The sequence below is a fragment of the Arachis hypogaea genome, chromosome 18 (genome assembly GCF_003086295.3).
Source record: "Arachis hypogaea cultivar Tifrunner chromosome 18, arahy.Tifrunner.gnm2.J5K5, whole genome shotgun sequence".
Classification (NCBI taxonomy): Eukaryota; Viridiplantae; Streptophyta; class Magnoliopsida; order Fabales; family Fabaceae; genus Arachis; species Arachis hypogaea.
Window position 1 is genome coordinate 21,495,958 of NC_092053.1, and position 14,485 is coordinate 21,510,442.

At 30.0% G+C, this 14,485-nt stretch overlaps 1 protein-coding gene across 1 annotated transcript; it reads right to left on the minus strand.

The window, feature by feature from the left end:
- Window positions 1-641: 641 nt before the first annotated feature.
- LOC112771543 (cyclic nucleotide-gated ion channel 4) lies at window positions 642-8,124 on the minus strand. Its single transcript, XM_025816313.3, has 7 exons — window positions 7,074-8,124; window positions 4,707-4,922; window positions 2,796-3,109; window positions 2,612-2,720; window positions 2,065-2,301; window positions 1,613-1,699; window positions 642-1,519 (listed from the first exon to the last, which is right to left on the minus strand). Exons 1-7 carry the CDS (start codon window positions 7,830-7,832, stop codon window positions 1,001-1,003), a joined length of 2,241 nt encoding a protein of 746 aa, XP_025672098.1. The 5' UTR covers window positions 7,833-8,124; the 3' UTR covers window positions 642-1,000.
- Window positions 8,125-14,485: the final 6,361 nt, after the last annotated feature.

Genomic DNA, 14,485 nt, shown 5'->3' on the forward strand with positions numbered 1-14,485 from the left:
TCATAAAGAATCGACTTCGCAATCGAATGAAAGACGAGTGATTAAATGCTTGTTTGGTTATATATATAGAAAGAGAGACATTCAGTCAAGTTGATAATGAAGCAATTATTCAACATTTTTAAAATATAAAAACAAGAAAAGAAGTGCCTTCAAAGTTTGAAGAGAAGAAAATTAATGGCTAATGTTATTCTTTTTGTATTCGAATAACTAATGAAAACTTATATTTTTTTATGTTTTATTAATATATCTTTTGATAGTAACGTATATTATTTTTGTTCCTAACATAAATATTTTAGGTCTAACATTGATTTACTCTAAATAAACACTACATACTTGAGCATCAGAATACATTTGTAGGTACCACCACTACTGCTAATCCTCTTGGAGCTTATATATAATTCATCCTTCTAAGACAAAGACGAACTTGGATATAGGACGAGTTATATCTTGGAGTGGTAATATTCACTTCTTAAAAAAGAATGAACCCATGTCTAAAATTAAAATTAAATAAAAAGAAACTATAATTTAACTATACTTAAATGACAGTATTGTTAGTTAGAGCAATTCGATTGAAATTGTGCTAACATATGAATTCTACCATTCATCCTGCAACTCTATTTAAATGTACTAACAAATTGGAATTTGTTGCAAAGCGACAAAGTTGTGCTTTAGAAATAAGCTTGAAAAAAAATACAAACGATTGTTAAACTAAGATAAATCAAATTGAATACAAGAGGGGAAAAAGAAAACCTAATTAAATCTCAGCAGGGTTTCACCCCACTGACATATTACATTATGCATTATCGTTTACTAAAATCTTTAACTTAGATTTTATGGTTCTATTCAATTAGATCCATGAATCCAATCCAATTATTAGAAGATTGATTGAAACATAATATTTCAAATCTCCTTTAGGAAAACTAGAATTAATTCTTTTTGTCTTTCACGTTAATTTAGATTAGCAAAGTAGTGACCATCCACATACATATATACATTGTCATTATGAAACGTCAAAATCCTCTTGATTAGGCTTTGGTGAAGTTAACATGGCCGTATAGAGCCGAAGCCTATCCTCTTCCAAGGAAGAGCACCTTGACACAGGCCTTCTAGGCCTAATAAAGGACAAAGAAGTCAAAGTCAACCGATGCCGGTACCTTTTCCAAGCCAATTGAATAGCCACGGCAGCCCAAGTTCTCCACCCTGGCGAGTAATACCTCGCGCTCCTTTTCACTTTTTCCTTCACAAAAGTATACCTAAAATGTTGTGTCACATACTTTACATCCTCGGCTTCAAGGCCGAATGCCTCGGTGGTTTCTAGCGTGACCAATGTGGATGAGGACGGCGGCAGGCGCTCGATGAACGGCCTCCTTAGACACCAAGAGAGGAGTTCGTCGCCGCTGAAGTTCCCTGGCCCTAGCATGCAACAACTCTTCACCCCATCTCTTAGGACTTGGCTACTTTGAAGGTGGCCCCTTACGACAAATAGCATTCTTTGAACTGGATCTCCCTCTCTAGTGATCTACACATTATTTTATTGGTAAGTTCCGTGAACATAGGGGATTTTTGGTTTCCGTTAGAGCAAATGCAATGTAAAGAAAAACATGGAGCTTACCGTTTCTCCCTTTGTGAATACAAGGGACTTCACACGGTCACAAATGTTCTCTAAGACCAGATCATCCATATGCTGAAATAGTGGTACCTGAAAAACTTCAAATATTTTTAGCATCCAAGGCCTGTTCATCCCCTTAGAGTTTGGGCTAGTTCATATCTTTAGGGCCCAGAAGAGAATTAACATCTCAAATAGCATTGCTTTTGTGTATGTTGTTATTGGACATATATAGAGAGAACAAGCCTTTAGCCTTTAGGCTTTAGCCCTCATCTCCAAAATAATAAAATACTTTACATATGATGTAATTTCCTTAACATTATCAAACAAGAATGGCATTTCACATGTCTTAATTGGAAAAAAAAAAAAAAGGTTAGATGTTGACCAATAAAGAAAAAGTGATTTAAACTCTAAATGAAAAGAACATTAAATTAGAATTGACCAATTTTGGACCTAACCTGTCTAACCAAATCCAAACAGAGATGGTACTTAATGTCCCTCCTCAGCCCCTCAGGGAGGTTTTTGATCATCTGGCATTCGTCAACTCCACGCGTAGCAGCCCAGCGCTGCCTCTCGTAGTTGCGCACACGCTGCCTAAACCCTTGTGGCAGCCGCCTCTTGCTCATCCACCACTCAATATTCCTCATCTTCAGTTGCATTGCTTGCTTCTTTGATGTTGTAGCATGCAAAAACACCTACCATTTAAAAGAAAAAGAAGAAAAAAACTGATGTTAGTTGATGGACTTCTAGAACGTATCTAAAATGATGTATCAAAATCATTCTTTTGTAGATGGACAAAAAAAAGGAGGAAAAGTAACACTAGTTTAATTTTGGTGACCTAAATAAAATGTTATAGTACATGCATGAAGGCAAAGTAATTATTATGGGATTAGTTAATAATAATTGAATTTAATAATGCTAGCTAATCATATGCATGTAACGAATTGGAGCAATTAAATTAGTTAAGTGGGTGTAATAATTTGTTACGCAAAGTAAAGTACATACCTTAATGTTTCCAATCAACATAGTGACGAGAAGAAGGCCACTAGTTAATACAATAATGTTGAAAACAACTTCAAGCCATTCTGTTGTGCTCTCTAGGCTCCCAAATGTGCTGATCACATCAACATAGATAGATAAGTAACATTGAACCATCAATCATAACATACATAATAGGGTAGGAGGGTACCTGAGAGTCATGAGGCCCCAGAAGATAGGGAAGAGGATCTTTTCCAAGCGGCTATCATTGGTGACAAGTTGAACAGTCCATTGATAAGCACCATAGTCATAGTTGTCAGGGCCATCAAGGCATGTTGACCTTGCTTCCCTATTTGCTGCCCAAGCCAACCTTGGTTTCTCCTTCACCATCCCATTGCTTCCATAATATATATGCTGCTTGCAAGATAAGCTTCTCACTCCACAACCAGCTGTCTTTCTACACTGCTCTTTTAGGCACTTTGCTGCCCTCTGCACCCCCAGCAAGTACCAACATGCCCCTGCTGCCTGCATGCACAAAATATATTTTTTTTTTCCATTCACAAAAACTTAAGCCGAAATGTTATTCGTGTCATCATCGAAACGCGGAAATGTTACTTTTAATATTTTTTTTTCAATCTTTTAGTTTTTTATTATACATTTTTTGTAAGTGAAATAAAAAGTCACACTTGACAAGATTAATTAAAATAAAAAAACTAAAAACATTTCATTCCCTACAACATTTAGAAAATGTTAATCAAATATCACAAAAGGAAATTGGAAAAAGTTAATCCATGTACCACTGTGTGCGTTAATTATTGACCAACGTGCTAGACTGCTAGCTCAAGTTGAAAATGGTCATTCATTCTTTATTCGTGGGAAAAAAGACAGGACTAACGACGTATATATATATTTTTACTTTGTACATAACAGCATCTTAGATTTGATTTTTTTTTCATAGAACTAACTGTTTCTTTCTTTTAAAATAAAAGAAGATATCTTACATGTAAAATCCAATTCATTAATTAGTAATTACTTTAAAATATATAGTCATCAATAATGATCAGTTTATGAAAATCTATCTAATGAATTATATCAGAAATATAACTATTACGTGCCAAAAGTGGTTAACTCACTTGAGAGTTAGTTACAGTTAGCAAGTTAATTAGTTATGTAGTTAGAAGATATTTATATGGAGTCAGGTAAAGATAGTGTAGCAGAGTACTATATAAGTTAGAATAGAGAATTGTAGAAGGTGTGATTTGTTCCCGTAAGTCTCAAAAGTCAAAACTCATTTCACTGAATAAGAAAAAAACCAGAAAAGCTTGGACAACTTCTTTCTTCTCTAATCTTCGATCTTCTGCTCGAATTCACTCTAGTTTTTTTTATCTCTTCACTCTTTGAACTCACGATTTCATCAATAATCATATGTCTCCTCTTTTTTATTAGAAATAATTTTATGACATGATATCAAAATTTATATGAGCGAAAGGTTTAAAATTTGATTTTTTGAACTAAAAAAAATTAGGACAAGGCAAAACAAAAAGAGAGAAGAAAGTATCTATGCAAGATAAAAGTTTCACACAAATAGAAAAGAAACTTTTGCGTAAAAATGCGTATTAAAAACATAAATATTCATGTGTATGAATGACCATTTTCAACTTGAGCTAGCAGTCTAGCACGTTGGTCAATAATTAACGCACACAGTGGTACATGGATTAACTTTTACCAATTTCCTTTTGTGATATTTGATTAACATTTTCTAAATGTTGTAGGGAATGAAATGCTTTTAGTTTTTTTATTTTAATTAATCTTGTCAAGTGTGACTTTTTATTTCACTTACAAAAAATGTATAATAAAAAACTAAAAGATTGAAAAAAAAAATATTAAAAGTAACATTTCCGCGTTCGATGATGACACGAGTGATATATTCCCACCTTTTTTCTTTCATGGCAGCTATATGGGAAATTTCATTACATTAATTTAAAAAATGAGTGATATATTTCCTATTTTAACACTTTGCTGTAAGATTTATATAATATATAGACTATAATACACTCAATAATATATAATGTAGTTTATGTATGAAAAAAAAAATTAAGATGAGAGTGATATGTATACTTACATGAGAAGCGACAAAATATGCGATCAAGTTGAGGGCAATGCCCCACCAAACGGTCCCAAAAACGAAGCCAGTGAGGGTTTGCATGCGACGCAAGAGGCAAACCGAGTGATAAATTTTGGGAAGGTATTGAAATAGGAACATCATTAACAACACTGTCATTGCCACTGTTATTGATCCTTCCTCCAACAAAGAAGGGATTACTTCCCATAGCACCATCTGCAACACACATTAAATGGATCTTTTTAATTTTCTTCAGGTCGCACAATTTGATTTTATTATAAAAGTTTTTATCACTAAAAAATTTTAACTATGTTAAGTCACTAAAATTGGTCGTAGTTGTAAAATATACATTAAAAATGAATTAAATTATATATATTAACTTTAGTATATAAATAATATTTTTAAAAAATTTAATACCTGTTTCAAAAGAAATCATTTTAACATAAAACATAAATATTTAAAAATTATTATAGTGCTTAAAAAATATTGCTTAACTTGTTTTAAAAAAATAAAAATTAATATTTAATTTAAAAAATATAAAAATAAATAATTTTTAAATATTTAAAATTTATTATTAAAAATAAATTAAAAAAAATTAACTACTAAATAATAAACACCATAAAATTAATTTTAAAGATATAATTATTCATATATTTCTATCAGTAGCTTAATATTTTAGAATAAATGATTTTACAACTTGATTAAACTACCGCCATTGAAAACATAAAAGATCCCAATGTGTTTTATTTTCTTGTGATTAACTTTTTATTATTCGTATTTTCACCTAATTAACATTGCTATGCAACTTTTTTGCTCAAAACTTTGATATAAGCTTATTTGATAAAATAAACAGTAAAATTGGAATAGTTGCTACAACATATATATTTATCTGTCCTTTTGTATTCGATTCTAATCTTCTATCTTAAGCAAGATTATTAATAATGGCATCCATTTGCCACATACAAATACGGCAAAACTTTCTAAAACTAGTAACATGCGTAATCTTTTCATATATGGGTACATCTGTTAAGAGCTTGACCTTTCAGAAAATGGGAATGCTAGTAAAGTAGTAATATTCCCAAAGTACACAAAAAATTGCTAAAAAAAAAACATCTGCTTATATATATAAATATATTGATGATAAAATTTTGTGTATCTATTATCAGTTTATCACCACGAGCCCAATAATAGTTTGAACCATCAATACTTATTACCACTCAATCACTCAACTGCCATGTTCAATAATACAGCTAAGTTGCCTATATACCCTAAACATCCAAAGGCACATGAATAAAATAAACATATTGAAAATGAATACAATTTTAATATAATGAAGGACTTGAAATTATTATAGATAATAATTTCGAAAAAATATTAATAATATCTTTAATTTATGACTCTCATTTAAAAATCTTTAATAAGAATTTTGAGTTATTAAAAAGTATTTATATTTATATTTATATTGGATATGGAAACAAGATCACATGATGAAGGGCAGTGCAGGTAACGATCACAGTCTGCATGCATAAAAACAAGCAGTGCCATGCACTTGGCGTCTCCTCTTTCACTACTTAGTGTACCAAATTTCGAACTACCTATATATCTACATTATATAAACATGTCTCTTCTTATATTTCAATTTCTTTTGTATGATTGATGGGGAGCTTTTACTTAAAATGGTAGCAACCCACCACAACATGACAAAACTATACACGATAAAAATAAAAAAAAAATGGAAAAGCTTTTTGTTGAATCAATATTATTTCTGAATAATATTTATTCTATACAAATTTTCAATGAAGTTAAATAAAATAGCACTAGTAAAATTTGTTTACTCACTCTTCGGTAAACAGATAGTAAAATAATAATTAGAAGTTTATACATATTTAATTAAGAAAATAAAAAATTAATTTGACACTGTTAAATAATCAAATACTTGTAAATAAATAGTAGGTGAATTACAGTATATTTATGCTTGTGGTAGCTACCGTGGTGATGTAATTGTTATTAAAATTAAATTCATTTTTTATATATTTTAAAAGAAAATATTATTAAATAACAAAATTTATTACTTTAATTTTAGTAATATTTTTTAAATAATAATAATAATAATAATAATTTACACTATCAAGCAATAAAAATTCAAAAATGTAATTTAAAAAATTATGATGGGCAACAAGTATCATATATATATATATATGATCATAATAATAAATTACGCAGTATAATTTGGGACTTCATTAAACATTGTATTGAATTAACAAGGTAAAACCATTTTACAGTATTATTCAGATTTATCTCATGAAAATGACTAAATAATCCTGAAAATGAATGGAGTACAAAAAAATAAATAAAAAAGATTCTGACCTGGGGTAGAGGGAGAATGAGAAAGAGGTTAAAGAAGAGAGCCCACTTTGCCTTTCTGAAGCGAAGAGAATTTAAAGAAGAAGAAGAAGTGGTGCCAAGAAGCGAAGCTTTTGCCATCTTTAACTGCAACCACATGTTCCAGATGTGCAACGTGTCCGTCATGCACCGCAGCACCGTCACCGTTATCGCCAACCACCCATCAACGAACACGCACATGCATGTCTCGCTTATTGACACCGCGTACAACACCAATGGGTCCACGAACAGACCCATCGCCGACACCAGCACCAGCACCCTGTTCCACTCCTCCGCCCATTTCCCCCGCCGTAACAACCACCCTCTCCGCCGCTCATCACCTGTCACCCCCACCTTCTCGTCCAGCTGGCTTTCTTCGTTGTCGTTGTCATCGTCGCTGTCGTCAGAAGTGTTCACGCCTTCTTCTTGGTCGCCTGAGTCGTCGCTGTCGTCGTCGTCGTCGTAGTGAACGTGCATGTGTGAAGCACGTGAGTTGTGAGTTAGTTCATTGGCCATGGAAAGAGAGAGAGAGAAGAGAGAAGGAGGAAGGGTTGTTGGTATTGTTGTGAGGTGTGTGGATGTGTGAGAAGCACGTATTTTGAAGGAGGGTGGGGATGGAGGGGGTGTTTTGGGTATTTCAAGTTTGAAGCAGAACAGAAGAAGACACAAATAATTGGAGAGGTGGGGGAGTAGGAAGGTGTGGGGTGGTACTTGTGTGAGTTTCATACTATTAGTAGCTATCATGTCTCCTTTGTACTACTAATCTTTGCTTTTTCACATTAGGTAATCCTTATTCCTTTTTTCTTGTGTTAGATATATCATTGGAGATGTAATGATGCCTTTGTTAAGCAATTCTGTTTTCTTTCGCTAATAAAGTAATAATGAACTAAGAATCTAGTAAATCAACAAAAAATCAGAGAAAATGAAAAATAAAAAAAAAATGTTGATTCATTATTATTGGTTGAACAAGTTAGTTTTTAAAATTTTTCCTTATAACTATATATTGGATTTAATTTGTTTTCATATGCTTTTGTATGACAGAAAAAATTATGGCAAATTGGTTGTTATTTATATATATTATAATTTGATTATTTTTTGTAATTTTAAATATTATGTTTAAAAAATATGTGTGTGTATATATATATATATATTTACATATAGGGGGTGATTAATAAGTAATTGAAATCTAATAATGTACATGCATATAACATTTTTAAATTTATCTTTCTTAAACTATATTGGTTTTTTTATGGGTTAAAATGATCTCAATGTTTAGAAAACTCAAATCAAGGTTTTGTTTATCAAAAGCAAATATACCTAGCTTATTCAATTCAAACTAATCAAGCTGACAATTTCTATAATTATATTTTGATCGTTCAAGGCTTCAAGCTTATGGTGAATAAACCAAAACAAATATAGTTTCTCTTCTAATTAAGAATCTGAAAATCTTTTGAAACTATATATATATATATATATATATATATATATATATATATATATATATATAAGAGATCGATAAGCGTTAAATTATTCAAATAAAACTAGCTTTTATAAGAATAAATCATACCACATGACATATATATAGTGCAAACAAAAAATCCGCCATCACACTGTTATTATCATGGAAGTACTGGAATATGAAGGACATGATCGTAGTGGTGGGAATCGGAGCTGAAAAGAAGGAAAGTTGACAAACACATTACACATTTATATGAACTTTCAATATATATGCCATCCGGAATCTACCAACCATCTGATCTTTATGGGTCCACGTGTCAGAACGAATTGAATCATCAATTATCTTGGAACAATATCTATAATTATATATAATAATGTCACCAGAAAAAAAATTCCTTTTCTCAAGAGTTTAAATTACTAAGATTTATTTGCACACTACTATATATATATTGAGTAGTATTTATATTCAAATAATAATAATTAAGAATCCTAATTTTTGTTTTAATTATCTTTCTTATATATGTTATTTTTTGAAAAAATAAAAAATTTAAAACCTTTTAAAAGGATAACTAAAAAGATAAACTAAAACTTCTAATAATTATTTTTCAGAATAATAATAATAATAATCATAATCATAATAATCTTAGATCACTAAAATAACTTCATAAAATAAAGTCTTAGAGCTAGCTAGCATGTTCAAATTAAACTTCAATTGAGAAAGCATTATTACAATACTCGAATGAATAAACGAGGCATTTACTTATTTACTATCATGGGATAATTCGTTTTAAAAATTTAAACTGATAAAAAAATTATATAAATTATTATATTTTTAACATATTATTTACATAAAAACTTTTTTTTGGGGATTTGCATGAATTGTGCAAAAAAAAAATTTTCTCTTTTTGCTTTATCTTATATGAGTTGATATTATTTCTTTTGGATAAATAAAGATTGGATTCTGTGTATATTGGTTATTGAAAATCTTGTTATCATGTTATGAAATATTTGCCTCAAAAATTTAAATCGAAAAAAAAAATCAATAATTATATTTAGGGCACCCTACACATCTATATAACCATGTAATCAAGTTGGTCCAAGTCTAAATAGAATCACGCGCATTAATAACGAGTAAAAACACGCGCTTGAAAATCCTTCATTACTTCACGCTTATTATGAAAAAACGTTAGTTCTTCTTTAACACGAAACCGCTCATTCTCTTCGAATCTCTCTCAAAATCACTCAAACTTCAGTCACGTTCTCTGCGAAAATCACTACTGGAGAAGAATCGCAAAAAGATTTGGCAAGGAACAACCAGAAACAAACGAAAACAACAATAGAGATTTGCCTTACTCCTCCTCCTCGTTCTCCTCCTTCTTTTTCGCGTTCTTCTTCATGTGGTTTCTCCTTATCTTCGTTCTTTTGTTGTTATTACTGCTGTATTTTTTTTTTTTTTTGTCTTTTCCTCTTTCTCTCCCAGGTGAAGAAGCAGTAGAAGGTGAGGAGGAAGAGTTTTGAATTGTGCAGAACAGAAATGAACCGAAATAGCCAACTCCACTGAACCAAACATCATTCATGTGCTGAATAAAATGTCATAAACATTTAATCATCAAGAAAAATATTTCTACATGCACAAGGACTCAATTGAACACACTAACAATCAAGTAAATCAAAATGAGCAACTCCACTGACGAGCAACATTCATGTGTTGAATAAAACGTCATAAATATTCAATCATCAAGAATAACATTTTTCCATGCAAAAGAAGTAAATTGAACACATAACAATCAGGTGAACCGAAATGGTCAACACCACTTAACCGAACACCAATCATGTGCTAAATAAACGTGATAAGCATTCAATCAGTAAGAAAAACATTTCTACATACACAAGGACTCAACTGAACACATTAATAATCAAGTGAATCAAAATGAGCAATTCCACTTAACCCAGCAAAATGTTGGTATTATTGGTGATGATTATAACGAAAGAAGAAGAAGAAGAGGAAGAAAAAGAAGGAGGAGGAGGAAGAGGAGGAGAAATACTATTCTTGTTGATTGAAAGTTGATCACCATTTATTCACCACATGAACATTGTTCGGTTTAGTGGCCTTTGTGATTTTGATTCACCAGATGAATGTTGTTCGGTTCGGTGGCCTCCTTTTACTTTGTTCAGTGTTTAAGATTATTGTGATAGCATGCAGCAATCATTTCTTAACTGTCTCAACATAATAACCTCATTCAATTAATTTGAAGTTGAATCATTCATTGTTTCCATTCTTATTACGTTGAATTCAATGCAGATCAATAATGAAGAATGCGAGCATAGAAGAACAACGCGAACAAAAGAGAACGACGAATTTTATTAGGTTGAAGAAGAAGAAGAACAAAAACGCGAGAAGAGAACAAAATTTACGTTGAGCAAGGTTTACGTTGAGAAAGGTTTATCACGCAGTAGGCGGTCTACGTTATATACATTATATGAGGCGCGTGTATAATAAACGCGTAAAGGAGATGGAGAGACGCGTCTGATTAAAGTTACTTGGATAGTTTGGATGAAAAAATTACATGGATGTAGAGCTTTTTTCTTATATTTATATCTTTAAAATAATCAACCCATATAATTATAGTTATAACTTGCTACTATTTCTCAATTGTTAATGAATTTCCATAATGTGGCATTACTCAAGTTATTATGTTACGCTTTTAACCCCATCAATCAACCACCTTATTATGACTTCCAAGGAATGTGCAAGAAAGGGAGACCTTTTTTATATCGATTAATCTTTTATTTGATACAATTAATCAGACAAACAATTTTGACGGACCTACAACTTACACAGTAGAACATAAAAAGGGAAAATTTGCCTTTAAAAAGTATATATATTTGATTCGGAATTAACTGCTATAGAAACTGGAGAGAATCCTAAGCTTGATTATTAGTCCCACAGATATAGAAGTATAGAACACAAGAAATGAATGTAAAAACACGTGAAAGAAATGATGATGATTTTGAACTTAGCTCCTAGCTTCATGTACCCTGGCTTTCATGATAGAAATTTTTTTCACTTTTCTTGCTAGGTTAATAGCTTATTTGAAAATTATTTAATATAAAAAAATTATTTTCTTTAAAAAAGAGAGTTTATTTTTATTTAAAATTTAATTTCATAATTTAAAATGACTATAATATATTAATAAAATAAAATTTAATTCTTTAATTTAAAATAATTTTTATATAAATTAAATTTTCTTTTTTACAATTTTATCTTTAACAAAATTATTTTATTAATTGTAAATAAAGATATTTTTGACATTTGACATATTAAGTTTAAAAAATGTGAAAATTAATTTAAAAATCATATATCTTTTAGTCTGATTTACAAATGAGAAAAAATGGGAATTAGAATTTTCAAAAGAATTCAAATAATTTATTTTTAGTTGTTCAAAAGTAGGAGTGTTTAAATCCAAATCGATCTAAATTAAACCGTTCATCCAATCCAATCCAAACTAAAAATTGATTAAAATCGCACTAATTTAGTTTTGATTGGATTTTATTTTGTGTAAACCACCGGATCAGATCAGATTTTGGATTTACTTTTTATAATCGATCCGATCCAATCCAATCCAAATTGCACAATTTGCTATAATATTATTATTTTAATATTATATTTACAATTATACTTATGATATGTTCAATTTGTTATACATTTTTATATTATTCATGTATTATTATTATTATTATTTAATAAATATTTCTATGTTCAAAATATGATTTATTTATTTATTTTAATTAAGCTATAATTTTATTTTTATTGTTATATTATTATTAGTTTTTAAGATATTGTATGTTGAGACTTGTTATGTCATTGTTAGTTATTTAAAATTTGATGTTGAGACTATATATATATATATATATATATATATTAATTTTTTAATTTATAAATCTGCAAATCCAATCAAATCAAAACTACTTAAAATTGAATTGGATCGGATTGATTTTTTTTTTAAAAATTATTCGATTTATACCACATTACAAGTAAATTAGTATTCGGATCGAATGAGTCTTTTACTTAAAACCGATTCAAACCGCATCGCAAACACTCCTATTCCAAAACAAGAAAATAAATTCAAATTTTTAAGTGAATTCTAATTCCTAACATTAAATAAATTATAAGTGACGATAAAAAGAGTTAAGGTAAATCAACCTAAACTACGCGCAATAATGTTTATAGCTTTGGTAGTAAAGTCAAGTGATGCGATTTTTATTGTTTTCTCCGTTTAAAAATAGTAAAAGATTCAACTCGATTTTTTTTATAGACTATAGATAAAATTTCTATAAAAATAATTTATATTATTATTTTATAAATTTAACAAAAAAATTATATTATCTCAAAATAATAATATGAGTCAAAATATTCATTTTTTTTTTATAAAAAATTGCATTGTTCTTGTGAAAATTTACATAAATCGGATTAATTTTTCCCTCTAAATAGTGGGGAACAACATTTATATTTGAGGATAATTTACATCTGCATAGTTTGCAGACTAATTAATTATATGTAGGCGGTCGATCGTATGCAAAATTCAATGATCTTTGTTTTTTTTTTTAATTATATATGCCCGCAGCGCAGCCATTTACTATTGCCAATAAGCATGTTTTTCACATGCAAGTTTGAGCTAGGATGTCAAAATAATTTTTCATTTGGAACATTTATTACAAGGACATTACAGTATCTCCAATATTAATTTTAATTTTATTTTATTTTAAATTTTATAAGAATATTTGTAGAATCATATGATTACAAGAAAAACATTATTAAGTACTGTCAAATTTATTATTAGATTTAGTGTCGGACGTTAGTGATAAATTTTTTGTCAAATTTACCGTCAGATTTAATAATAAATTTGTCACCTTAAAATATTATTGTTGGAATTGATATTCTAATAGTAATGTTAACCGTAATACTTGGAGGAAAAAATAAAACAAAATTTTGGTGCGCTCATTACTGTCAAATTTATTGGCAGTAGATCCGACAGTAACACTGTTTAGTAAAATGTTGCATTTTAGACACACGAAAAACTAATCCGACGGTAAGCGCGCGCGCACGCACACGCACACGCACACGCACACACACACCGTGGCCACCGCCGGAGCTTGTTGCGGATGTTGCGACCACGCCTGGAGCACCCGCTATCATCGCCGCTGCACATGCTCGTCGAATCTGCTGATGTCCTCGTTGCATCCTCTGCCATGGTTGCTGTTCACGCCGCCGTCACTGCCACTTCTGTCACCATGATATTAAATAGAGACTGTAGCCACTATCATCAGATTAGTTTGTTGGTATGTTTATTATATTTTTTTATATTATTTTGTAAGTTTAACATTTTGTTAGGGTTGTTGTTAAATCAGTGATTAAATTTGCTTAATGAAGTATGTTATTAGGAGTTATTATGTTAATTTAATATAAGTTAAAATTAAATTGTCATGCCTCTTGTTAGTTTGGTTGAATTAAGAATTAGATTTTAATTAATTAGAATAATGAGTTTTACCTATTCTTTTAAATTAGTTTTCGAATTAGTTTCAACTTGTGAATTTAATAAGTAATCATTTTTATCGAGACGGTGCTATTTCCTCTGAGCTCAATTGGAGTTTCCTTCTTTTTGTTGCGCACTAGAACGGTTAGGATTTGATATTTTATTGAATGCCTGTATGTTAATTATTTATGCCTGTAGTTGTTTTCTATGTGAAAATTGTTGTTTTTATTTGATGGATGTCGCTGAATTAAGGAGAAGGTCTATGAATTATCATTTAAATTGTTTACTACGTGTTTGGTTTGTCAGAAATTAATAATTGTATTCGGAAGGATATTCTATTTATAGGGGACATTCTGCCAAATTTTCTAAAAACTTAAATAATTTTTGTTGTTTGTTGAATTCTAG

Coding starts and splice junctions, on each gene's coding strand:
- LOC112771543 (XM_025816313.3), bottom strand. CDS start 7,832: ATGATAGCTACTAATAGTATGAAACTCACACAAGTACCACCCCACACC. Junction 4,923..7,073: donor TCATTCTCCCTCTACCCCAG/GTCAGAATCTTT, acceptor TGTGTGTTGCAG/ATGGTGCTATGGGAAGTAAT. Junction 1,700..2,064: donor GTTTGGATTTGGTTAGACAG/GTTAGGTCCAAA, acceptor GAAGTTTTTCAG/GTACCACTATTTCAGCATAT.